The sequence below is a fragment of the Manis pentadactyla genome, chromosome 10 (genome assembly GCF_030020395.1).
Source record: "Manis pentadactyla isolate mManPen7 chromosome 10, mManPen7.hap1, whole genome shotgun sequence".
NCBI classification, from domain to species: domain Eukaryota; kingdom Metazoa; phylum Chordata; class Mammalia; order Pholidota; family Manidae; genus Manis; species Manis pentadactyla.
Window position 1 is genome coordinate 105,773,692 of NC_080028.1, and position 26,073 is coordinate 105,799,764.

Consider the following 26,073-nt stretch of genomic DNA (forward strand, 5'->3'; position numbering starts at 1 on the left):
GGGGCAGCGGCATGCCAAGAGGGTGCTTGGGTAAAGGGGTAGAGGGAACACAGGAGCAGGTGATGTACTTGAGAGAGCTCATCTCTTATCAGCAGTCCCTTTGAGTAGAATGACCACCGCCTTCTGCCTCCTTCCTCCTGCCTTGCCCAACCACCATTTATGTTTACCAAAATGTGAGGCTGAGTTGAGACAGGCAAGGCCGCCAAGGTGATGGGGTCCTCCTCACACTGCAACTGAGAGAACCTAGGTGTCAGCCCAGTTCCTCCTGCCATCTCTCCCTGCCCTGGGTCCTCCTGATAGGAGGCCTGTTGGGCCTGGGTCCTGCTCAAGTTGGGGCTCTGGAGGGGGCAGGGCAGCAGGTCCCTTGAGGGGCTTAGCTGTTTCCCCTCACCCCTTCCAGGTCACTGGCAGTAGCTGCAGTTTGGAGCTAGTGGGCTGGAACCCTCCCCGCCTCCTTCCCTCTCAGGCTATAATTACTTGTGCATTTCCTGTCCCCCCACTTCCCAGCCTGCAGAGGCAAGGTGGGAGTGGGGGGAAGGTCAGGTGCCAGGACCATGAGGTCACTGGAGAATCCCCTGGGATTGAAAGTCTGGTAGGGGGTGGAGGAGGCTGCCAGGCTGTCTCCTGACTCTCCCAACCCCCCAGAATTGAAGGGCTGGTGTTCTGGGGAGGCCGGAAGGGTGGGGTGAAGGTTGTTGGCATGTAAATGGGGTCAAAGGCGCAGAAACAAGGCTGCTCCCCTGCCAGGTTGGGGGGACAGGCAAATGAGGATTGGTGATGAGAGGGAACATAGAGTTTCAGGGCTAGGGGCAGGGGCAATGCCCTCTCATGATGACTGCCTCTGGGAAATGTGGGAAGGGTGGTTTTGGTCCACTGCGTCTGTGCTTAGGAGGCTCTGGGTACCTGTGAGTCTGCACCTTACCCCTCTGTGTGACACCTTTGGCCCAGGAAGGGCTCACAAGAGGAACAAGTGCTGGGCAGGGAGTGAACACACAGGGAGAAGGGTGGATGTTGTAAAGGAGGTGGTGACTATTGCCGGGAGTCATCCAGACCATCCCTGCCTCTTAGAAAACCAAGGGGAAAATGCATCTACCTCCTGAGGTCTGAAGACAGCACTTTCTGTTCCTACTAGAGCAGAACAATAGAAAATGAAAGCAGGTTATAGCAGGAGGGCCTGAGTTGAGAGGCTGGAAGGACTTACCAGCCGCTGCCAAGGTGGCACTGGTATGGGATGGAAGAACATCCCCTTTGGAGACATGACAGGAAGACAAGATCTTGTCTGGGAGCCAGCAGAGGGATCAATCTCTCTAGAGACGGGCCAAGATCAGGATGAGCTCTGGTGGTCTTGGGAGCTCAGAGAAGCGTGGGGTGCTTTCCTTCAGATGACTCCTTTGCGGAGGTGGCTCTATTATTTAACTCAGAAAACGTGTTATTAGGCAACCTGTCCAGATAATGGTGGTACTTATGCCCCAGGCACTACTATAAGAGCCTTACCTTTATCATGTCAAATGACTGTACAACAGCCCTCTGAATAGGCGCTAATGTCATCACGTCATTTTCTAGATGAAACTGAGGCCAGAGAGGCAAAGTGATAGGTCCAGGGTTACGCAGCTGCTAAGGGGTGAAGCTGGGCTTTGCTTTCTGGAGATCTGACTGTGAAGTCTGGGCTCTTGGTGTATTTTCTCTTCTGCAGATGGTGACACTGACACCCCAAAGCAGCCCCACCTACTTCATTCTTGCCCCAACTGCCAAGCACTGATCTGGCCTGAGACCCTAGCGGTAGCCTGAGGAAACTGGCCTAACGGGTCACCACGTGGCTGTCTGGCTCTGTGCCAGTCCAGCCAGTGTGGCAATGACACTCAGCCACAGGGAGGGAAGGTTGGACAGGTGTGGTGCCACTGCCAGGGAAGCTAGTTGGCACCTTTTCCCACCCTGACTCCTTCTGTACTGGCATGAGAGGCAGTGGTGGGTGAAGGCCTTCACTCCTACCTGGACCTGCTATTTCTTTCCAATTGAGAACCCCTAAGCTGATGCTCTGGGTTGTCAGGTGAGGGACGGGGTCAGCAGTAGCTTTTCCTGCACTGAGCCCAGGTAACAGGTGCCCATCATGCAGTAATAAAATGTAATCAGTCACTCAACATTCACTAAGATGTCACTACAAGCCAGGCTCTGCTCCAGTGCTTCACATCATTAATTCCTTTGACCCTCGTAATTACCCCGTGGGCCAGGTGCTATTATCATCAGCCCCATTCTGCACACGAGGGGACTGAAGCAGAGGGAGGTTGATAAGCAGCCCATGATCCCAGAATGAGCCAGGAATGAGGAACTGAGACGTGAGCCCAGGTGTCCCACCGCAGAGCCCACACACTTGCCCACTCACTGCCCCCGAATAGTACCCCCACCTGATCCTAGGAGGCTAGCGGTGCACATGAACATGGTGGGGACGCAGAGGGACTATGATGGCAGACCTATGGAACTTCGTTCAACCTGCTGTTTTCTAACTTGCTCCCAGAGTATTCTTGGGGACAGAATCCACCTGTACCATCTCTGCTTCTGTGGTGGGCAGCAACAGGAGCATGAGGCCGTGGAGGTGCCGTGGGGAGGGGAGGGCGTGGTGCCCGAGAACATGGGCTTTGGGACCAGATGGGAGCAGTGTGAATGCCGGTGCCCCTATTTGCCAGTTGTCAGGGCAGGTTATATAACCTCAGAGCCTCCTCCACTCAAGCTGTGAAATAGGAGACAAACACGTATTTCTAGGGCTAGTGTTGGTAGCAGAGTTATTGAGTAGGATCTTAAATTTCTAAGCAGTTGTGTGACTCTGGGTGAGTTACTTCAACTCTCTGGGCTCCCGCTTCCCTTGGCAAAATGCGAGGGATGCCTTCAGGTCCCTTCCTCAGCTCTGCTGGGCCAGAGCCCCCTTCCTCTGACCTTGTGCTCATTCCCTGGGGCAGGACAGGAAATAGCTTGAGCAAGGCCTGTGGATCTGGGATCTTGCCTGTGACCAGCCTGGCCACGTGACCTGGCACCTCCCCTCCTGAAGTGCCCTCCAGGGTCAGAATAATACCAGGAAGGAGCTTGTGCTGGAGCCGAGCCTGGGCAGTGGGCACCAAAGGGAGTTGGGGCAATACCGGGACCCCTGTGCAGTTTGACATGAACAACAAGAAGTTGTTAGCATTCAGCACTGTTTGTTCCGACACAGGGGCTGGCTGGGTAGTGTCCCTGCCCTTCCTCCTCCTCCTCCTCCTCCTCATTTCCTGTCACTGAGCCTCTGAGGCTCTGCATCTGGCACTGGGCTGGGCCCCATGACCCGGGCAGGGACACCTAGGGACTTCCGCCTGGCTGCCCATGCCAGACCTCTGGCCTCTGCCTGGGGCACAGTGGGAACGTGCTGGGACCAGGCCTGGTTTGCGCCCCAGCCCCCCAGCCAGATTCTCTTCAGGGGTCTGAGAGCAGATGGGGAAGCAGGAGAGAGAGCTGGTGAGAGAAGGGAACAGGGAGAGGGGCCAGCAGGTGTGGTGGGTGGAGTGAGACCGAGAATGTGAGCATGCCTGGTAGGAACTGAGTTTACCCGCAGCTGTCTGGCTTTCCCAGGTATGTGACTGAGTTACACAGGCACTTCACCTCAAGACTTTTGTTGCTTCATAAGTCAAAGGAGACGGGTAAGCCCTGCTCTGCCTACTTCATATCTGATCCTATTCTATGTAGGAGTCGAGTGTAAACTCTGAGGTGTTCTGTCTTTGGAGGGCCCCAGAGGATAGAGCATCCTGTGGAGAGAAGTCCACAATTTCCAGTTCTCAGGCGGCAGGAAAAGAAGGGTGGGGGAGGGCTGTAAACGGCTGACATCTCAGAGCATATGCCCAGGAGTCCAGGATGGCTCGATTGGCACTAAGGGCAGGGAAACCTCGTTAACCAATGTTTCTCCATAAACCCAAGAGCCAGAGCCCACTCTTACAGGTGGACTAGCAGCATCTCAGAGAGGAAAGGGGCCTTCAGCAAGCTCCTGTCCTTTGCTTCCCAGCAGAGTAATAACAGCTAACATGTGCATACAACTCTATGCCAGACAGCGCTTTGAACATTCAATATACATTACCTCACATTAATCCTTCCCAAAGCCTACAAATTGGTATTATTACTGTTTTATAGATTTTATAGACAAGGAAGCTGAGTCAGGGAGCAGTTGAATCATGTATTTGGGGTCACACCACTAGTAAATGGAGGAGAGGGATTGGAAGGCAGGAGTCTCGCTCTGGAGTTTGTGTTTTTACTGCCAGGCTGCATGGGGGCCCACAGAGGGCAGGCAGCTTGCCCACGTCAGAGACAGACCCTGGCTGGGTGTCAGGCCTGTGGCCACTGCCCAGGAGCAAGAGTTGCAGGCCTCCACACTGCTCACTTCCTGGCCCCTCACGGGCCTTCTTATCCCTCATGGGCCTCTCCCTGGCAGAGCTGTTCGCCCGGGCACCTGGGTGTACCTGGGCCTGAGTGAGCGGAGCTGGGGTCTCATCTGTTGGCACCCAGCACTTGGGTCTGGAAGGAGAACAGGTGTGGTGATTGGGTGGCAGGGCCGGGGGCGGGGCACGCAGTGGTGCTGTAAGTATCTAAGTGGATGCCTTTGGGGACTGGCTCAGGAGGAGGGGAGATGAGGGAGGGGTGGGGCCACGAGTGGATCTGAAGCTCTGGCACTAATGTGTAGACCCGCCGCTCTGCCCTCAGACGCCACTCGCTGACAGTGAGGAGTCCCTGGATTTCGGCGTGAGCCTGGAACAGGTACAAGCCCAAGGGGTGGAACTGGAGGGGCAGCGCTGCTGGGGGTTCAGGGTCCGAGCCAGCTCTGGGGCTTCCCCTCCTAGGCCTCCATGGAGCGAGTGCTCAAGGCTGGGAAGCAGCTGCATCGACATCTGCTGGCCACTTGCCCGAACCTCATCCGAGACCGAAAGTACCGTCTTAGGCTCTATCGGTATGTGGGGCCTCGGCTGCCTCCCTGCCCGTCCCCTTGTTTCTTCCCCTTTCACTCCAATCCAGGCATCCGGGCCAAGCCCTGCCTCCAGCCTGGAAGGCGCCCTTCTGATGGAGTTCCTCCTGTCCTTCGCCTGCTGACATTCGGTGCCCCTTCCTCCTCCCGTCCCTCACCTCCTGTAGGCAGTGCTGCTCTGGCCGGGAGCTGGTGGATGGGATCTTGGCCCTGGGGCTTGGGGTCCATTCCCGGAGCCAAGCTGTGGGGATCTGCCAGGTGCTGCTGGATGAAGGGGCCCTCTGCCATGGTGAGCGTGAGCCCAGGGTGGGCACCTGAGGGTGAGCAGTCCTGGGGAGCAGGCATCTGGGGTGAGGAGGGGGCGGGCACGGCAGTGGGGCCTCAAACCCATATGGCCTCAATTGCCTCTGCTCCCTAGTGAAACACGACTGGACCTTCCAGGACCGAGACACCCAGTTCTACCGTTTCCCTGGGCCAAAGCCAGAGCCTGCAGGAGTCCATGAGCTGGAGGAGGAGCTTGTTGAGGCTATGGCCCTGCTCTCCCAGCGGGGTCCTGATGCCCTGCTCACTGTGGCACTTCGCAAGCTGTGAGTGGAGCACCCTTACCCTGCATTTCTTGGTCCCGCATGGCCCTCAGACTCTAGTTTCTCAGTTTCATCTCTGAGGAGTTCCCTTACTTCTCGCTGAGGGAAAGGACCCTGGCTGGACCAGATGCCTGAGCTCCGGTTTGCATTCTGCCATAGACTTGCTGCGTGATCTTGAGGCCTCTTTCCCCTACTGAACCTGTTTCTTTCTCTGTGACCAAGGGTGTGGGGCATATGGCCTCTGAAGCGCCTGCCCATTCTGAGGCACAGCAGTGAGAGGGTAGTGGGCTTTGGAGTCTGCAGGCGAGTCTGGGTTCAAATTCAGGTTCCACGGGTTGCTAGCTGTGTGACCTTGGGCTTCTCTATGGCAGCTTTCTCTTCTGTCATAGGAGGATAATACCTGTGTCACGGGGCTGTCATAAGGGTAGATTGAAATAATCTGTGTGAAGCACTTAGCCAGTGTGTCGTGCACAGTGTTCACTCAGTAAAGGTCAGCCCACTGTTGGTAACGATCATTGCTGAGGCACCGGCTGGCCCTAGGCCCGGGCTTGTGGGTGAAGTGGTTCCCCACGCCTGGCCTCGGACCCACAATTCATCATTTGCTTCCCGGCCCTCCTGTGCCCATAGCCCAGGTCAGCGCACGGATGAGGAGCTGGACCTCATCTTCGAGGAGCTGCTGCACATCAAGGCCGTGGCCCACCTCTCTAACTCGGTCAGTCCACCTGGCCCCGCCCCTGCCCCTGGACCCTCTCCCCATGACCAGCCCGAGGTCCCAGCTGCTCGACCAGAGGACAAATTTGGGAATTTCCATCAATTTCTTGCCTCCAGCATCCTTGTCTGAAAATCCTCTGCCTCTCTTAGCCTCTTTCCCCCTCCTGGTTTGTCTGCTGCTGAATCTCGAGCCACCTGATCTAGCCACATCTCTGCCCCAAGCTCTCTTGTTTTTGGACCCAACTTCCTCACCCCTAGCCTGGCCCCTGTTCCCTTGGACTCTCCCCACTGACCTCTGCCTGCCCCCACAGGTGAAGCGAGAATTAGCTGCAGTTCTGCTCTTTGAGCCACACAGCAAGGCGGGGACAGTGTGTAAGTCAGACAGGGGACAGTAAGCTGGGCATAGGGGGCCTGGGCATGGGCAGAGGCCATGGAGAAGTGGCAGGTGCATGTCTGATCTGTGTTTCTCTCAGTGTTTAGCCAGGGGGACAAGGGCACCTCATGGTACATCATCTGGAAGGGGTCTGTCAACGTGGTGACCCATGGCAGGGTGAGTCCTCCTGCCTCCCAGCCCCCTGCATTTGACTGGTCCCTGTCCACGTGCTCATGGGCAGGGCCTTGGGGACCTCCCAGGCCTTCCCTGCCTTGGCCACTCTCCCCGTGGCGGGTCTGTCCTGGTGAGGGCTGATGTCTGGCTTCAGGGGCTTGTGACCACGCTGCACGAGGGAGACGACTTTGGACAGCTGGCTCTGGTGAACGATGCACCCCGGGCAGCCACCATCATCCTGCGAGAAGACAACTGTCATTTTCTCCGTGTGGACAAACAGGACTTCAACCGGATCATCAAGGTGCCATTACTGAGGGTGGGGAGGGCAGTGGACTGGGCAGGGACACTTCTCTGGAGAAGTGGTGTGAGGCAGGTCCAGAGAACCTGGGAGGAGCAGGGATAGGTAGAAAATGGACATGATGACTGGAGGTGGGGGCACAGCCCTGGGTGTATGATGAGGCCCTTGGCATGCTGAGGATGTTCAGGGAGACTCATCACCGCCAGCTTGGTGCAGGAGACCGGGGAGTAGTTGGGGGCTGGGGGGCTGGGGTGCAAGGAAAGGCAGTGTAATGGAGAGGGATCTATGGAGAGAGGCCGGGGAGGGATGGGTGGAGGAAGGGCTCAGGCTGTAAGATGGGCAGGGGGGCGTGAGGGGCAGATCCAAGGTCGTGGGCATTGAATGGGGTGGAAAAAGGGCCGAGGGTTCTTGTGGAAGCCTTCTGAGGCTCAAGGCCTGGAATGGAAGGGGTGGAAGGAGAGGTGTTAGAATGGGGGGTGAGCCTGGGTGTGTGCTGAGCATGGGTGTGGCCTGTTTTCCAGGACATGGAAGCAAAGACCATGAGGCTGGAAGAACACGGGAAGGTGGTGCTGGTGCTAGAGCGAGCCTCTCAGGGCGCCGGCCCTCCTCGGCCCCCAGCCCCGGGCAGGAGCCGGTAACACACCCACCACACCCCCTTGCCATGCCTTCTCTCTTGCCCAGTTTCTCTCCTTCCACTTCCCAGGCTTTACTCCCTTCCCCCATGTCATACTGCGGCCTGCTGGCCTCCTATGGGGGCAAAGGCATCCAGGGACTAAGGTACACCCCTAAGCCAGCCTCCTCTCCACCCCAAGGCAGGACAGGGCTGGCAAACAGGGAAGGGAGAGATGATTGATTATTGGTGTCTGCCCCAGCTGTGGATGTGGGGAGTGGGGGCACAAACACAATGGGCTGCCATTTCTGCTAGGTATACAGTGATGTCTGGCACCCCAGAGAAGATCCTAGAACTGCTGTTGGAGGCCATGCGCCCTGATTCCAGTGCTCATGACCCAACAGGTAGGGGCAGGAGACATCCTGTCTGCTCTCTGACTCACTCGGTGGTCAAGCACAGCCTGGGGAGGGCTAGGCGCCTGCCGCAGACCTCATCAGGCACTGGACTGGCCCCTGTGGCCAGTCAGCAGGAAGTCCTCATTCCTGTGCTCTTGGCTGGGTGGGGGGGTTGCTGTCACGGGCTGGGCGTGGCTGGCTCCTGCCTATGTGGGACTAGGCGGGGATGCTCTGGCTGGGCATATACCTGTGCTCTGTAGACTGGCCTCTGAAACCCCTGCTGTCCCCCTGTCCCTGTCCTACAGAGACCTTCCTCAGTGACTTCCTCCTGACCCACAGCGTCTTCATGCCTAGTGCCCAGCTCTGCGCTGCCCTCCTGCACCAATATCCTTCAGTTAGAGTGACTAGATGGCATGTGGAGCAGGGAGAAGGGGCCCCTATGGGCTGTGTCAAGCCTTCCAAAGAACAGCCTCCTGCCGGGCTCCGCCTGTCCCTGGGCCTGGGCGTCCTGCCCCTCCTTTGCCTGAGGTAGGTGGGCAGTCCAGCTGAATATTGGGATTCCTTGACTGGTGCCCACCTTCCATGCGGAGCCCACGGGAGGCGGCGAGCAGGAGCGCAGCACCTACGTCTGCAACAAGAGGCAGCAGATCCTGAGGCTGGTCAGCCGGTGGGTGGCCCTGTATGCCCCCACACTGCACACGGACCCCGTGGCCATCAGTTTCCTGCAGGTACCTGGGAGTGTGGCCGGGCACCGGGGCTCCAGGGCGGACCCGCTGCCGCTGGCTCAGTGCCTCTTGGCTCCTCCCAGAAACTCTCCGACCTGGTGAACAGAGACGCCCGACTCCACAACCTGCTTCGGGAGCAGTGGCCCGAGAGGCGGCGACACCACAGGTGGTGCCTTGGCTCTGGGTCGGCCTGTCGTCTGGGGATGGGCAGTGCGCAGGGACAGAGCGCCCCCTGTGGGTGGGGCCAGAAATGAGGCTTCACAACCAGGCCGCACCCTCTTAAGAGATGCGCTGCCTCCGCCAGTTCCCGCCTCGGGCCCCGGTCTGTGAGACGGGAAAGCGCCGCCCCCGCCTGGAGGGTGGAATGGGTGGCCGTGCCTGAAGGGCGCCGAGCAGCGCCTGGCGCGGTGCGCATGCGAGCACGGCCGCGGCTGCTGATCCGTCCAGCCCTGTTCACATCGGTTGGCTGGCTTCCCAGCCTTTTCGCTGTTGGCCCTCGCGCCAGTCACCCGTTCTCACGCATCGCACAGCCAACTTGCCCTTCCCTTGCCCCGAGGGCCTCGCTGTTCCCACTCCCCGGTTCAGGCACATGTATTACCAAGCGAGCATTGTGGGTGCCAGTTCCTACTGTCCCCACTCAGCAAATTTCCTAGGCCTTCCTGGACGTTCCTACAGGGGCAGCTTGGGCTCAGGGAGCGCTCCCCTGGGGCAGCACTGGAGCCCGTTTCTCCCTTGAACTCTTTCCCCTCCCCTGCCAGCCTGGGGAAATCACAGAATCCAGGGACTGGGTTTTGAGCCCCAGGGTTGCCCCATCTAGGTGACAGTCACCAGCTGCCAAGCTCTGAGCCTCTGGTGGGGGCAGGTGGAATCCAGAGCCAGGCCTCTGGGTCACTGCCAAGCCAAGTCCTGTTGGTAGAGGCCCCTGCTCACTTCCCTCCTTTGTTTTAGGTTGGAAAACGGCTGTGCGAATACATCTCCTCAGATGAAGGTGTCTGCCTGAACCTCCCACCTCAGTCTGGCCCCAGATTCTCTCCTCTGCCCCCGAGTTCGCCCTGTCCCCATCCATCCCCGTCCCTGTCCCCCTCCCTCAGCCCCCACCCTGAAGGGCTCTGCAGGGGAAGCATTGCCAAACACAGACACACCCTTGGGGCTGGGATAGGTGTTCACAGAGCAGGAGCTGCCTGTGATGGGGGGCCAGGCCCTGCAGGGGACACAGAGGTCTGAGGTCACCGGCGCCCCCCCATCCTCCCACCACACCCCGAGGGCCTTTCTTCCATTGGGAGGTAGTTCACAGTGAGAGCCAGTCAGCAACTCTGCCTGGGAGGTGAGGGGCGATACCCGAAGGCTTCCGATGCCCTGGGCTCCTCGTGGCCAGTTGTGGGGGCCCCAAAGGAGGCAGGCCCCAGCCCAAGGGTCTGCAGTGGCCCATGTCATGAACGGCAGGGGCTAAGGGGAAACAAAGGGCCTCAAGAAGATGTGTCTGGAGGTGGGATTTCTTGAGGAGTGCCAGGAGAGAGGGCGGGAACGGCGGCTGGGGCTGAGTGCAGCAGGCCCAGCCGCCTCTGCCACCACGCCCTGCCCCCTCCCTGCTGGAGGCTCCCATGGCTTTTCTTCTCTTCTTCCGTAGGTGAAGCTTGTTCCCATCAGGGCCTGGAGCTTTCTCTTTCTCTGGCTCTTTGTCTGCCTGGATCCTTTTCATCTTTCTGAGCTCAGCTAAAATGTCAGGGCCCAGACAGGTCCCCTCCCAAGGCAACTCCCCACCCATCCAGTTGCTCCCCTGTAAGGTCCCCTCTGATTTTCTTCAAAGCATTATCACCACTTGGAATCGTCTTCCTTGTTTATTTGTCTGCTTGCTTGTTGTCTGTTAGTGCCTGTCACAGGGCACTGGGACGCTTGGGTCATGGCTGAGGGGCCTTGACCTCTGTCTCCCCAGGGCTCCCATGCTGCTTAGCACCTGACATGCTCGGGAGCCATCGTGGCATCGCTGTGCTAGTGCCGACAGTGCCGCAGAGGTCTGGGAGAGCTGCCCCTGCTCTTCCTGGGCTTATAGGCAAGCAAGGGACAGAACTCCTGAACAATCTCATTATGCATAGTGGCAAAGATTGGGGTCTCTAAGTGCAGGGAGGGGAAGGGCTAACAAAGGTTCGGGGGCAGAGAGTGTCCCTGGGAAGCGACTGCTGGGCTGAGAGCTGCAGAGGGTGAGGGTCTGAGGGCTGGGGGAAGAGGGCCGCGGGCAGGTACAGGGGAAGGGAACCCATCCTTTAGGAGCCCTGGAGGAGTGGCCACCAGAGGAGGCTGGGGGGAGCAGGCAGGGTCCTGTGGGCCTCAGGAAGGGGTTTAGCCCTTGCACTCAGAGCAATTCGAGCCGTAGAGGTTTGAGCCACAGATCGAAAAGATTAAATTTGTTTTGAATCAGTCAGCCAAGGAACCCATGCTTTATCCAGTGTCCAGCGGACAATGATGGCCTTGAAGCTTTGTCAGAAGCTTAACCTGGCTCTGGCCAGGCAGATTGGAGAAGGAGGGAGGGAGGCGCCCAGGAGCCAGGGCGGAGGAGGATAGTTGGGCCTTTGCAGTAGGTAAGGAGTGAGGCAGCACGGGCTGGTGGAACTGGTGGGGGGGCCTCAGCTGGGGAGGAGGGGCTGAAGGACACCCATTTCTAAGATCCCCAGAACAAGGTGACCAGCTATGGGGAGGCAGGTCGGGGAGGCAGGATGCGGGTTACTGGGGGATGTGCTGGATTTGGGGTGATGGAGCACAGATGTGAAAGGACCTGGGAGGCATGGAAGAGTGGTTTTGAGAGTCCGCCAACACAGGTGGTATGCGAGGTGATGAAGGACTACGAGGAGAGCTCTGAGCCCTGGGAATCTAGGGGAGAACCACAGGCTGAGTGTGAACTTGGGGGGCCTACCACACTTGGAGCTGGCAGGAGGAAGGGAGTCAGTACGAGCATCAGAAGTACTGTCAGGAACCGCATCACGGAGGCCTTTGCCCAGCGGGGGCCTCGTCAGCCCACTGTGCTTGAGACCCATGGAGGATGGGCTGTACGGTCTGACAGGGCAGTCGACCTGCATTTAGCCTGGCATGTAGCAAAGAGCAAATTAGCAAATGGTAATCAAAGGAGGAAAAGGAAGAGAGGACCAGGGTCCCCAGCTCTGGATGTAATCGTCAGAGGGGTTGATACACACTTGGAGCTGCAGGCTTCCTCTGAGCCCTGCACTGTCCCTCCTGAGGGGTTCGGGTTCATGCAGCCAGCAGAGCCCACTGCTGTGCTGTGTGAGCTCCGTGCTCCCAGTGACAGAGGCCCCTTCCCGGCCTTACATGCTCTCCCCTGTGTCCTCCAGGCCTTACTCTCTCTCCCTCCCAGGCCAGGAACATGCCTGTCTGGCTCCCCAGCCAGGACGAGTCCCTCCCCAGCAGCAGCTGTGCCATCCGAGTTGGAGACAAAGGTTGGTGGTCCAAACCAGCCAGGGCGCAGCCCACACCCTGCTGTTGTTGCCCTTGACCTTGATGGGCCTGTCACGCTGTATTCCCCAAGGTCTCTGTTCCAGGCTGCCAGGCAGAGTCTGCCTTCTGTGAACCTGCCTCTCGGCTCAGGGCCTCCTTCCTGCTTTGCTCAGCATATGTACCCAGGCTTCTCCTCAGCACCCTTCCCACCTCCTTGAGACCCCTCCCGTGGCTGTTGCTGCCTCTCCCTGTTGGGGTGGGTGGACTGAGCAGCCCCCTCCCACAGCTCAGCCCGGTCTTCCTCTCCAGTCCCCTATGACATCTGCCGACCAGACCACTCAGTGCTGACCCTGCAGTTGCCCGTGACAGCCTCAGTGAGAGAGGTGATGGCAGCGCTGGCCCAGGAGGGCAGCTGGACCAAGGGGCAGGTGCTCGTGAAGGTCAACTCTGCAGGCGGTGAGTTGAGTCTCTGGGTAGGGTAGCTCCAAGGGAGGGGGTCCCCTCAGATCTATGCCCAGACTCTTCCAAATTAAGATCATCATCATCAATGTTAATGATGGTCAGCGTTTATGGGAGGTTTATGATGTCTCTTCAGAGTGCTTTCATGTCATATATAAGAGCATGCGCTCTGGAGCCTGCTGTCTGCATTTGATCCTGCCCTTTAGCTCACTGTCTGCGTGTCCTTGGGAATGACACTTAAGCTCTCCGTGCTCTGTTTCATTATCTGTAAAATGGGATGATAAGAGTCAGAGGAACTGTGAGGATTAAATTAGCTAATCTATTAAAGGGTTTAAAATGGTGTCTGGCACACAGCACTACAGGGTATTAGCTGGTACTGTTATTATCTTGCGTGTATATTAATTTAATCCTAATAACACTCTTATGAGATAGGTATTATTAGCGTATTTTCAAACAAAAAAACAAAAGCTCAAGGGGAGGAAGCAGTCTTCCCAGGCACTCACAGTGAGGATGGAGCTGGCCTTTGGACTAAGGTGGTTTTCATTCATTTAGTAAGTCAACAAACATATTTGAGGTTTAGCTAAGGGCCAGCAGTGTGCTAGGAGCTGAGGTACCAGGGCAGATAAGACAGAGCGGCTTGAAGGTTAAGAGCATAAACAGGACCCGAAGACTTGTGTTGGAATCCCAAACCCACTGCTTACTAGCTGTGTGATCCTGGGCAAATTGTTTAATGTGTCTGAGCCTTCGTTTCCTCGTGTGTCCACTGAGCACAGAACTACCTGTCACACAGGACTGCTGTGGCTATTACATGAGATCATGTATATCAAGCACTCAGCAGGGGCCTGGCACAAAGTCAGTGCTCAGAAATGGCCGCACGAGGATTATTAAGACCTGCCTTTGGAGAACCTGGGACATTAAAAACTACTGTTCTCCACGGAAGACACAGACCAGGTTTGACAGCTGGAGCCCAGGGTAGACAGGAGTTTGGTGCATCCAGAGAATAATGGCAAGGAGTGGAGGCAAGAAGACCAAAGCCTTCTCCCGTGAGTGGGGAGAGGACGAGACCTCGGCGCCTGGGCACAGTGCTGGGAGCACCGCCCTCTATTGGCCATCTGCAGAGTTGCGGTTGTCCAAAGCTGTACTTACTGAGACCCTGCTATGTGCCAGGCAGTGTTTGGAGCTCTGATCGCCAGATACTCTTGATCGGCACTCGTAACCAATATTTTATTACAGACCCTCTGCTGTGTTCATGTTCCCTTATAAGTCATACACATATATTCCTACACTATTGCTAAATAATTATTTAAAGCTACCCACAAAATAGAAATGCAAAACATGAAAAAAATCAATGTAAGTAGAAGAGCTAATATTTTTCTTCTGACCATGTAGATGGTCTTGTGTGCCTTACTTTGGAGGCCGCTGGTCTAGGGACTGGGGACTCAAACATGACTCAAAACACTCTCAGTCCACAGGAGCTGGTGAAATCAGCACCGAGACTTCAGTAAGGCATTTCCCAATTTTCAAAGGGCTTTTATGTATGCATCATTTACTTATAGCCACTATTTATATCATCAACTCTTTCATTTGACTTGTGAGTAGTCAGAACGAGTTATCATCTCCACTCGACAAAGGAGGAAATGGAGGCTCAGGGAGGCCCAGTGGTGCCCAAGTCCTGCCTGTCTCACTAAGCATCCCCGTTCATGTATATCAAGCATATCATGTATATCAAGCCTCTGGCTGCTCCACCCTGCCTCTGGCTGCTGCCTGGCCTCCCTCTCTGTCCCCACCTAGTGCAGCCTCTGCTCTCTTTGCAGATACCATTGGCCTGCTGCCAGATGCCCGTGGAGTGGCCACATCCCTGGGTCTCAATGAGCGGCTTTTTGTTGTTAACCCACAGGAAGTGCATGAGCTGGTAGGGACAGGCAGGATGCCAGGGCCCGGGCGGGAGCTACGTCTTAGGAGTGGCGGTGGTGGTGGGGGCGCATCTGGGGGGTTGCAGAGAGTAGAGAGGGGCCCTGGCTCTGGCTGCTGCTGGGCTTTAGGTGGGGAGAGGACAGAGTGGGCTTCAACTGATGGGGGGGTCCAGGGACTGGGTGTTGGGAGAGGGGGAGAGCTGGCTGGAAGCTCTGAAGGGGAAAGAGGAAGACCTGCCTTCTTAGTGGTTCTCCAGGAGACAGATGCCCTGCAAAGGGCTGTCCCAGCAATGGGGGGCTGTCAGGAAGATGCCTCCTTGGGAAGCCCATCCTAGAGAGGCCGCTCTACTCCCTGCAGCACCCCTGCCCTCCCCTACACCCCTGTATCCACAGGCAGGGGCTTTGCCCCAAACTCTCTCCTCCCACCCCATGCCTTTCCCCTGGATTCCCCAGGCACCCCCCTGAGCACTCTCCTACCTGCAGACCCCACACCCTGAGCAGCTGGGGCCCACTGTGGGCTCTGCTGAGGGGCTAGACCTGGTGAGTGCCAAGGACCTGGCGGGCCAGCTGACGGACCATGACTGGAACCTCTTCAACAGCATCCACCAGGTGAGGTGGCAGAGCTGAGGGGATGAGAGCAGGTGGCGGGCGCCACGCCACCTGGCGCAGGCTGGCCTCTCATGCTTTTCTCACCCAGGTGGAGCTGATCCACTATGTGCTGGGCCCCCAGCACCTGCGGGACGTCACCACTGCCAACCTGGAGCGCTTCATGCGCCGCTTCAATGAGCTGCAGTACTGGGTGGCCACAGAACTGTGTCTGTGCCCTGTGCTCGGACCTCGAGCCCAGCTGCTCAGGAAGTTCATCAAGCTGGCGGCCCAGTGAGTGCCTGTGGGGTAGGCGGGGTATGTGGCTGAGTCCTGAGGCTGCCTTTTCTTAAACCCCCCATCCTTGGACAGTCTGTTGCCAAATCTGCCATCCACTTGCCTCCCTCGGAGTCCTGGAATCTCTACCTCTCCACGAGGCAGCAGGCACCATGGACCTGGCCTAGTTCTGGGCCCCAGGCCTGTCTGTTGTCTAGAGCAGGGATCTGTGGTGTGGCCTCACTTCCCCTGAGGGTCCTTGGGTCTCTGCTCACAGCCTCAAGGAACAAAAGAATCTCAATTCCTTCTTTGCTGTCATGTTTGGCCTCAGCAACTCAGCCATCAGCCGCCTGGCCAACACTTGGGAGGTAGGTGCAAACGGGAGTGGGAGGCCAGGGCCTCATGAGGTCAGGCCCCGCGCCCATCCTGGGAGTCCTGCTTGGGGATGGGGCTTCCATCCCAGAGCAGGGATGGCTCCATCTGCCTGTCTTTAACAGAGGCTGCCCCACAAAGCCAGGAAGCTGTACTCGGCCCTCGAGAGGCTGCTGGTGAGTGCCAGGCCTTAGGTCCTCCCTCCAGGAGCCCAGCTTCCCGGCAGCCCCTCTATCTACCTGTCCTTGGCTCCATCCAGGGTTCCCAACCCTGGGCCATGGCCTTGTTGCCTCTGGCCTGAGGAATGGGTGTTCAGTATTATGGTTGGGGGCACAGTATATTCTATCCCTCAGGACGTATAGGTATGGGGGTCATTTGCTTTGGCTCTGAGGTCCTATGTGAGGACCAGGACAGGGTACAGGAGGTGTCTGGCCCTGAGTCTGAGCTGCCCAGGGCACCACCGGGGGACACTGATCTCCAGTTGACCTCCCTCAGGACTCACAAGGCATACACACCCCTGGTGTGCCAGGGCCTATCAGTGGCCCCTGAGAGGGGCCTGCGGGTCACTGGGCCAAAAGATGAGGAAAGATTTGAGGAGCTGAACCCTCCCCGCCGCCAGGAGCCTCTGGGGGCCTCACAGGTTGGGTAGCATTTGTGAGAGGGCTGGCAGAGGTGCTTGTCGCAGCATGGCTCTGAGACCTGGAGGAGAATCCTCGCCTCGTGGGGACCAAGGTCAAAGGAATTTACCACTAGAAAGAGACAGAAACAGACACAGAGAAGAGAGAACAAATTTTCCGGGAAACCTCAGGGCCCCTGTGACTAGAGCCCTGAAGTTTGCTCTGGGGACTAGCTGGAGGCCAGGAACTTCGGGCCCCCCAGCTGCCCCCACACCTGCCCTGGTGATCTGAGCTGGGAGGAAGCTGTGCTCGGAGGCGATGGGCGTTTGGTTGTGTTGGGGTGTGTTGGGGTTATGGTGTGCAGGACCCTCCCTCTCTCACTGTGGCTTCTTCCTTCTCAGGACCCCTCATGGAACCACCGGGTGTACCGACTGGCCCTCACCAAGCTCTCGCCTCCCATCATCCCCTTCATGCCCCTTCTCCTCAAAGGTAACGGGAGCAGCGTGCACATTCCGCCTCCGCCCTGTTCCTGTGCCCGCGTGTCCACTCAACCCCTGCAAGACCCCACTGTGCCGATGCCTTGGGAGCACAAAGATGACTCAGGAGTTCACAGGCTAGAAGCAGCGATAAGATATGAGGACAAATATTGGTGACATTAGATAGTCTATGATATGAGGCCTAAGCGATATAAGAAAATTGCTCCAGGAGGTTGGGGGTGCCAGAGGAAGAGGGCAGTGGGGGTGGGCTCCCCATTATTGGCCTCCACCTTTCCTGGACTGCAGGAGGGGAAACACTTTGGGGACCTTGGAGCAAAACCTATTTCTTTGCAGATATGACCTTCATCCATGAGGGAAACCACACGCTGGTGGAAAATCTCATCAATTTTGAGAAGATGGTGAGTTCAAGGAGAGCAGGTGAGGGTTGTGACTGTGGCCTTGGGAGGGGTTGGGGTGAGAGACAGTCTGAAGTTGTTATTAATAATATGAGTACTTCTTTTAAAGCAGCCCCCACCTTACTCCATATTGGTGGTTCTGGTGTCTTTTCGGGGGACTGGGGTGACAGCCTCACTATCTCCTCCTGCCACCAGAGTCCTCTGCAGGCCTCTTCCTCTCTAAGCCCTTCCTGACCTGTGTTCCTCCCACTGCCTCCACCCACCAGGCTGCTGGGTGGCTAGGGTGGAGCAGACATGAACCCATATCTTACAGCCCCTGGTCCCTAGAAGCACACTAGTCTAAGGGAGCTTGGGTCCCCAGCTGCCCCACAGGCCATGCCAGGGCCCTGCCCCTTGGGCCGTTCTCATGTCCTTGCATTGCCCGCAGAGAATGATGGCCAGAGCCGTGCGAACCGTGCAGCGCTGCCGGAGCCACAGCAGCGGTGAGGAGCTGTCCTTCCACCCTGCGGGAGCCCCTGCCCCGGGACCCCGGCAGCTCCCACTGGGCCCTGCTCCCTGACTCCCTCTCCCCCTCCCAGTGCCCCTCTCGCCGCTCAGGAGCCGCGTGTCCCACCTGCACGAGGACCGCCAGGTGGTGAGGATGTCCACGTGTAAGTGGGGCGGGCTGGGTGCGGCGGCCGGTCGGGCTGGCACTTAGAGGCGCTTGCTCGCTCTGCACAGTCCCCTGGGGCAGGTGGGAGATGCCCCAGGTAAAGACGCACAGACAGGCTTGAGGTAAAGTGGCTTGTGGAAGGCATCCTGCAGGAGTGCTGGGACCTAGGCATCTTACTCCAGACCTGCATCGTTCTAACTGGCTTTCAGGTGCATGAAACAGGATTAATCATAATCCGTGGTTCCTACCACACTGCCGCCACTGGCCTTTTCTTTTATGTATGTATCTATTTGATGATATAATGAACGCCCCTTGGCCAAGCCAAGAATAAGCACATGGACAGTAACTCATGCCTCCCTCTGTGGGGTCCCTTCTCCTGTCTGCTTGCCTCTCCCCACCCATGGTAACCACTCTCCTGAATTTGGAGCTACTCATTTTCTTATTTTTTAAAAAGAGCCTTATCACCTATATTTACTTATATTTGTGCATTCAAATATACACAAATATATCTTTAAAATGCTTTGCATATATAATGTATACATTATGACAAAATACCTGTCAGTTTTTGTTATTTTTGCACTTAGTGAAAGGGGAATTACACTGTATGTGATCTTGGGGACCTGTTTTTTTCTGGGTCTGTGCTTTTCACCCCCAGATGAGGGTAGGAGGGGAACAGGGGCACAGTCTCCTGGACTGGTCATGGCAAGTGGCAGATTGGCAGAATGGGCGGTGGGGAGCAGGGAGGCCGAGGGGCTCCTTGGAGGGGGAGAGGGTGGGCTCAGCACAGTGGAGTCAGTGGCCCCCCCTGACTGCTCTCCATGCTCAACAGGCTCGGAGCAGTCCCTGAGCACCCGGAGTCCGGCCAGCACCTGGGCTTGTGTCCAGCAGCTGAAGGTCATCGACAGCCAGAGGGAACTCTCCCGCCTCTCCCGGGAGCTGGAGCCGTGAGGAGGGGCTGGGGCTGGAGCAGGCACTTCCCGCCAGAAGGCCAGGGTGCGCCTGGGCCAAGAGGCCCACAGGCTGGCCACAGCTGGGCAGGGCTCTCCACGGAGTGGACTCAAGGCCCTGGAGTGGGCAGCGTGGAGGCAGCGGTCCCCTGTGGTGACTGGAGGCCGAGGAGGACCTTGGAGTGGAGTGAGCGGGGCCCAAGGCCAAGGAATGGGGGACAGAGGGGCCTTGGAGTGGGTGGGAGAGTGGAGCAGGCGCTGGAACTCTGTGTTCAATAGAGCTCTCCACACCAGGTTTTTCCCAGATTGTGTGCCTCAAGGCTTTGTCCAGCCATGTCCAGGCCCCTGCGGTCTGCTCTCCCAGGGGATGGAGGGAGGTCTGCACTGTCCGGTGGTGTGTGGCAGGACTGCAGGGCTTGTTGCCTGGGGAGGGGAGCGGTGGGGGCCCTGTTGCTTTTCTTTTCATCGCCTGGGAGATAAACAGCTGGGTGTGGTCCGGCTGCTTGTGTGGGAGTGGTGGTCCCTGAGGAGCCTATTGTTACGGTAAATGAAGAGACAGGCTGGGTTCCTGAGGCCAGCCTGTGGGGGTGTGTCAGAGAAGCCAGAGACCCTGTCCCCAGGCCAGAGCTGAGGAAGGGGTGCTGCACCGTGAGGTGGACCCGGAGGGGCTGGCTGATGGAGCAGCATCCCCACCACCAGGTGCGTGGTCTCTGGGACCCAGGCAGGGCACCAAGATGGCTAACTACTGTCCCAGTCTGAACCCCTTGGCCACAGGGGCTGTGGGAACCTGGAGCCCTGTCAGTGGCTGGCCAGGGTAACCGTCAGCTCTCCTCAGTGGTCCGAGAACACAGTTATAGCCCAGTTGCAACAGGCTCTGTCCACGCTCTCCACTTCCTGTCCCTCTGCCTGGAGCCCCAGTTGGCACCACGCTAAACCGAGGCTCCAGAGACGTGACCAGTGATAGAGAGGACACTGAAGCAGAGACTTCTGAGGGGAGCCTATCCCTTGCTAAGGCCTAATGGGCTTCTAGGAAGTCAGATTTCTTAGTGATGAGAATGGTCCCAGTGAGCCCTGTCAGCACTGAGCCCCCTGGGAACCAGCTACGGCAGAGACCCCTCAGCCCGGGGTGCTCATGCAGGGAACCTGCAGGGTGGCCTCCCTCCTCTGTTCCCCATGACCCTGAGCCAGGAGGCAGAGGGACCTCTTCGCCTTGGGGGAGATCCTAGAGTAGGTACTGAGCAGCAGTGCCCGAGGGCACCTGGAGGAAGTGGGCCCACATCTGGAAGGCGAGTGGGCAGCTAGCAAGGCCCTGTACTTGCTCAGCAGGAACATCTTCTGGGGCTCAGGCAGGACACACCCCTACCTTCTGCGCTGCCAGACCCCTCTCAACCCCCTGGGCATGGACACACATGCAAACTACTTCCAGAAAGGGTCAGAGCCCGTAGCAGGAGGCAGCAACCGGGATTGTATGTCAGGCTTCTAAGTAAATCTGAGCAAGCCAACGAACAGTTTTCGGCTTCCATTTCTCCACCTGCAAGATGGATGCGAAGATCTCAGGGACAAGTCAAACTGTAGCTCTGCCTCTGCTGCCAAGGTGACAGGTGTGGGCAGTTCTGTGTCCTCGGACTTAGAGAGGGGCAGCATTGCCTTGGGTGAAGTTGGGCAGAGCCCAGTCCCCCAGACAGAGCCTGGGCTGGAAGAGATGGCAGGCCCAAATAGCCTGCTCCCAGGGCCGTGGTCCCAAACTAAGCAAGTCTCCTCTCAGGCCTGCCCAGCTGCCCTGGGCAAGCCAGGGACCCCTTTCTCAGATTCTGGACTCTTCCAAACCTAAGCCTGGCCCACCTGAAGCCCAGCCTGCCAGGGCACCTGAGGGTGAAGGGGCTTGTGGCCCAGGTGATGGGTGGCTGTCACCCTCCCAGTGTTGACAAACCAGATCACTGGGAAGCTGAGTTTGACTCAGCTGTGCTTTGAGAGCATCTTCTCTCCCATGCCTGGGGACTTCCTGGAGCAGGGTGCCTTCCAGGCGCTGCTCCTGGCAGGGGGAACACCGAGGAAGGAGCATGGGCCTAGTGACTCCAGAAGGGAGAAGGCTGGGCTCAGGTTTATTAGAAGGATTTTCAGAGTTCCCTACCCCTAAGTGTGCCTCCTGCAGCCTGGCTGCAGAAGGCCCCTGTTGTGTACATTCATAACTTGGGAAGATTCTAATAGTCCCGTGGTCAGGATTCTAATTAGTACTTCTGAGGGTCACTTTAAGGGGGCAATGGGGAAGGAACAGCCACAGGGCACTGGTATCAGGGGAGCTCTCATGAGGCGCCCCAGGGCGAGAGTCGGAGGGAGCGGTGCACGGCCAGCTTCACCTGCTAGTCTTGCTGTCCCTGGTAGCCCGCAGAGGAGAGTGGCCATCTCTGTTCCTCCTCCTCTCCCGCTGCCTGGCTTCTGCACCGGACAGCTGGTGGTAATCTCATCAAACGGAGAACAAGACCCCGGAGGCCATAACCGAGGGTTTGCCGAAGCTCCGAGCTTCCCACAGAGAGCTCTGTTCTCTGGGCTGCAGTCACACCCCTAACAAATGGGTGGTCACCTTTGGCAACCAAACCAGGTGAGTTAGATGGTGTGGCAGTGTGACAGTATGTAGAGTCATCCCCAAGACTCAAAAATACTCAAAAGTGAACATTTTAAAAATACAAAATTTTTTTTTGGAGTTATAAAAAGAAATCACATTATGGAGAGTTTAGATTAGATAAACTGCCACTTTGTTGTGCTTCATGTTTCTGTTTTAAATGTCATTTTTTTCTGGAAGGCCTTCCCTAATCATCCTAAATTAGGTCTTTTGTTGTTTTTTTTTTGAACAAGTACTTCTCATTTGGTCTCATTATGTGCCAGGCGCTGTTTTAAAAGCTTCCCAAATATTGATTCATTCAATTTTACAAGATTCCTGCAAGAGATCTCATAGTTCTGGGGGCATCGAGGCACAGAGAGGTCAGGGCCGCTGCCCAGAGCTGTCAGCTGGTGGGTAAGCCAAGCTGGGAGTCAGACCCAGGCGGTGTGGCTTTGGAACCGGTGGTTGTGGCACTGTGTTCTGCTCCCCCAGTCACAGCTTTCAGTGTACTCTGTCCATAGTCTCCCTCCATCTTTGGATGCTGAACTCCTCACCCCGGCAGCCACCTCGTTAGCACAGCGGAATGAATGAACAAGTGAGTGAGAAAGGGGGAAAATACCCACAATCCACCTACCTTAGCACAGTAATTGTGATTCTGAGACTGTAGATCTATAGGCCATGGTAGGAATTGCTCCTGCCAGTCCTGTGAGGTCAGAAGCACACCTGGGATAGGAGGCTGGCAAAGGGGCCTCGTGCCAGCACCCGGCTCGTCCGGCCACCTCCGCCCGGCTCTGTCTCCGTCTCACCCTTGCCCACCCCCTCACTATCTCAGGCTGCATCATCACTGTCTGCCTACTTTATCTGCTTCTCTTTGTTTCCATTCGTGCCTCTAGATCATCTCCAAAGCCATTGAGGTTTGAGGACATGAATAGAAATTTTATTTTATAATTACTATTAGGCAGCATGAAACAAACATTAGCACAGCTAGGGAAAAATACAGGCAGGCTCCTGAAAAGCAGAATGAAGTTATGCTCCACTGTGGATGGTTCTGTCTGACCCCCATGGTGGCTGCTCCTTGCGGTGGTTTCTGGGGAGGCCTGGGGGTCCTGGTCCCCTCAAGTTTCCATCAGTCCCAGAAAATTTACAGTACCGCTGAAAACAGTGTGTTTGCTATGAGAACACAACCACACTGTGAGTCTCTGTACCCCATTCCCACCTACTGCCCATAAGCCCCACCCATGTACAAATTGGGGCCTCCAAATCTTGTAACAGGAGCCATGTGCTCTATGCTGGGCTCATTGTCTTCTCTCCAGCCTTTAGCACAAACGGGCTGGAAGGCTCCGTTTGCTCATTCATTCATTCATTGCTGGGCACAGCACATGCTGACAGTTATCTAACACACATTGGATGACAATAGAAAGCAGCAGAGGGGGCCCAGGACACCTTATTGGAAACAGTATCTATCAGAGGTGGCTGTGACACGTCAAAGGCATACAGCATAGCTGTCCAGAGCTGAGTCCACAGGCAGGAGGGACCCTCAGGGCGGGAGGGATGGAGTCAGGTTTTGTGGACAGGTGGGTTTGTGCTGGGGCTGGAGGGGGTGTAGGAGATGGACAGCTGGTGAGCAGAGGACTGGCATGGGACCTGGCCAGCAGAACCAGAAGCACAGCCTGGGTCTCTGTGATGAATGGCCCAGGTGGTATGTCTGACTAATGCGCAGAGGGCAGGCGGTATGTGTGCTGAATGTCAGGGCTGCCCACCGACTTCAAAAGAAATGCCTGGAAATGCAAACATGGTACACAGCATACAAACCACTGTGAGAAAGTCACACATGGAGCCATTCTAGGACACATTCAGTAAGAGGTAACTGCAGACTGAGGTGGCTCATCAGTGATCAGATGTAGGTGACCTCCTGGGCCTCTATCCTGGGACACTCCCAGGCCATAGTGGGATGGAGACTGAAGATCCAGCATCTCCAGGAGCTGGGGATGCCCTCAGGAGGCGACTCCAGGCTTGTGTGCTGGGCTAGCCTCTGGGCCTGTCAGTCTCTGGTCCTGTGCTGGTGGGTCCCCGCCTTGGTCTCATGGGGACAAGAGTGTGGAATAGGCTGGCCTGGGCATATGTGCCCTTCAGTAGTCCTCTGGGTCAGCATCTCCCATAGCCTGTTGGTCCTAACAGACCCTTGACCAGCTTGGTAGTCCAGAGATGAGTGGGGCCTACTTCAAGCAGTGGCCTAATGCTGGAACTTCTCTGACCCCTGCCCCACCGGAAACCAGGAGCAGTTTTCCAGCCTGAGCCCTGCCAGTCCAGTAACAGCATCACTGCACCGGGCATATAGTGAGCACTCTGTAAATATTTCCTGATGGAATTCCCATTTCCCACACCACTGACAGCTGGCTGCCTCCTGGATCCTTGCCCAGGTGGCTTCACCCTCTTCCCCACGCTCCAGGCCTCCACGTAGGCGCAGCTGCACCCCGCCTCACTTCCTGATGCGGAGGAGGCACCCTGTTGGTGTCTTCACTGTGGGCACATCATCCCCCCTGCAGCTCTGGCTAACCTTCCCACCCCTGGCCCCCAGGACCCAGCCTCCGGGGACCCCTGACCTGCTGGTTGCCCCCAGTGGCTGACTGGAAGAGCTTTCAATCAAGGGCAGAGAGCTGATGTGAAGACCTGACTGGGGGAAAACTTGGCAGGAGGAGCAGCAGAGTTACCTGCCCAGACCAGGCCAGCCAGGAAGAGAAAGCTGTCTGAAATACAATTTAATGTGTTTGTCTCTGTATACATTTTTATGTGCATCTAAGTTTATCTATGAGGCATCTTTGTATGAATGTACTGATATATGTTCATATACTGGCTGAATGGATTTTTTTCCTATTGTCCCATCTACTTTTTTCCAAGTCAGCATGTCTTGGTGTATAAAGTCCCAAAGCTTGGGAATCAGATCTGGGAGGTGGGGATGAGCAGCCCTGAGAGGCACTGGAGGCATTCCCATGGAGGCAGGACAACCACTTTGGCTGCTGAGGGCATTGCAGCATCACATGAGGGGTGGGGCTAGCTGCCCCTGAGGTCCCTTTAATCCCAGAGAATCTGATAGTAACCTAGTGACCCAGACACCTTTACTGCTGCGGCTGCTTGATGCACTTAGATGGTGTGACTTTGTGGTGATGTGGCATCATGTTCGTGCGGATGGCCTCTAGGCAGTGAGGTCTAATAACTGTGTGCTCCTGGGCACATCTTTGCCTCAGTTTCCTCATCTGTAAAATACCACAGTTATAGCCATTAAGGGTTGTCATGAGGATGGAGGCGCTCACAAATGCGGAAGCCCTTGGGGTGTGGCATGCAGGTGCTCAGCCAGTGCTGGTGGCTGTCCTCAAGGCTCACATGGTTCTGGTCGGGGGATACGGTCAGAAGCACCCAGGTCTTCAGACTACCCACCTGGCTCTAGGGGTCAGTCTCAACTGTATCTCCAGCTCCCAGCCTTGCTCCTGACCTAAAATTCCCCTGATGGAGGGAGGCACTCATGCCCTGGAAGGTCTATTCCACAGTCAGTTCAGCTGGATTCAGGGCCACCCTGGCCAGACCTCATTCCCACTCTGACAGCTTTGGCCTCAGCCAGGGTTCCCCCAGCTGGGCCTGTGGAAGACACAGACAATTAATACCAAATTTTGAGGCGTCCTTTTTTCCTGGACCAGCCAGTGACACTCTCCTTTATTCCCTAAACTAACCAGAGTCTGAGAAATGTTCACAAGTTGCCAGGCTGGGGAGGATGAGGATTTGCCTGTCAGGGACTTAGCAGCCTGCTTCTGGGTTGTGCAAATAAAGCTGATGCAAATGAAGCGGCCATTCCTGCGCCTTCTCCCTTTGACTGGACTTCCTTCCTGGAGGAAAGAGCCAGGCTTACTCCTCAGTTGCGTTTCTGGTGTGAGTCCCTTGCCAGGCGGCTTGCCCCAGGCCAACCTTTCCACCCAGGAGGCCCCACACTTGGTCTCATTTCCGCACAGCAAGGGGTTGGGGGTCCCCATTAATCTACCACAGGGGCTCCACCTGGGTGTGGACAGGAAGCCTCAGAATTATAGTCTGCAAACTGTAAGGGATTATCAGATCCAAGTCCATTATTTCAAAGATGAGAAAACTGAAGACAAAGAGAGAGAGAGTTGTTAAGAGCACACTGGCTGAGGGGCACATGCTCACCCCCAGAAAAAATACCTGTAGAATGGTCTCAATGGTCCATCAGCTCTGCCTTTTTCAATGAGTTTTCAGTTTTGAGAGGGCTGAGAATCTCCATGCAGTGCGCCCTCTGGAAAGGGCATTTTACTTAGCAGACCTTACCATCTTACCTTTATTATTGGGGGAAATCTTGGCAGCCCCAAGTTGTTGTACCTTTGGGCTTGGACTTGGGAAGAAAGGAGCCCTGAGAAGCGTCACCCCTCTCTGGGAGGGGTCCTCAGGGAGAGGGGGTAAGTAGGGGATGAAAGGAA

The 26,073-nt window shown here is 56.6% G+C and overlaps 1 protein-coding gene across 4 annotated transcripts in view; it reads left to right on the plus strand.

The window, feature by feature from the left end:
* The window catches only part of RAPGEF3 (Rap guanine nucleotide exchange factor 3), a 26,435-nt gene extending 2,061 nt beyond the window's left edge, over positions 1-24,374 (plus strand). Inside the window, exons 3-29 of one of the 4 annotated variants that reach the window (XR_008992262.1) lie at positions 4,711-4,764; positions 4,848-4,954; positions 5,137-5,258; positions 5,388-5,556; positions 6,181-6,265; positions 6,576-6,636; positions 6,738-6,814; positions 6,966-7,112; positions 7,631-7,743; positions 8,035-8,123; positions 8,420-8,498; positions 8,692-8,842; positions 8,923-9,005; positions 9,788-9,827; positions 12,204-12,285; positions 12,593-12,739; positions 14,557-14,654; positions 15,139-15,264; positions 15,353-15,534; positions 15,794-15,884; positions 16,014-16,064; positions 16,907-16,994; positions 17,336-17,400; positions 17,825-17,879; positions 17,976-18,047; positions 18,879-23,932; positions 24,174-24,374. Coding sequence is in view for 2 of the 4 variants with exons in the window: in XM_036904706.2 (XP_036760601.2) it covers positions 4,711-4,764; positions 4,848-4,954; positions 5,137-5,258; positions 5,388-5,556; positions 6,181-6,265; positions 6,576-6,636; positions 6,738-6,814; positions 6,966-7,112; positions 7,631-7,743; positions 8,035-8,123; positions 8,420-8,498; positions 8,692-8,842; positions 8,923-9,005; positions 9,788-9,827; positions 12,204-12,285; positions 12,593-12,739; positions 14,557-14,654; positions 15,139-15,264; positions 15,353-15,534; positions 15,794-15,884; positions 16,014-16,064; positions 16,907-16,994; positions 17,336-17,400; positions 17,825-17,879; positions 17,976-18,047; positions 18,879-18,997 (2,553 nt within the window). In the remaining 2 variants the exon portion in view is untranslated. Of the gene's footprint in view, positions 1-4,710; positions 4,765-4,847; positions 4,955-5,136; positions 5,259-5,387; positions 5,557-6,180; positions 6,266-6,575; positions 6,637-6,737; positions 6,815-6,965; positions 7,113-7,630; positions 7,744-8,034; positions 8,124-8,419; positions 8,499-8,691; positions 8,843-8,922; positions 9,006-9,787; positions 9,828-12,203; positions 12,286-12,592; positions 12,740-14,556; positions 14,655-15,138; positions 15,265-15,352; positions 15,535-15,793; positions 15,885-16,013; positions 16,065-16,906; positions 16,995-17,335; positions 17,401-17,824; positions 17,880-17,975; positions 18,048-18,878 lie in introns of all 4 variants that reach the window. The other 3 variants (XR_008992263.1, XM_036904707.2, XM_036904706.2) reach the window with 3 other exon arrangements.
* The last annotated feature ends 1,699 nt before the right edge of the window (positions 24,375-26,073 follow it).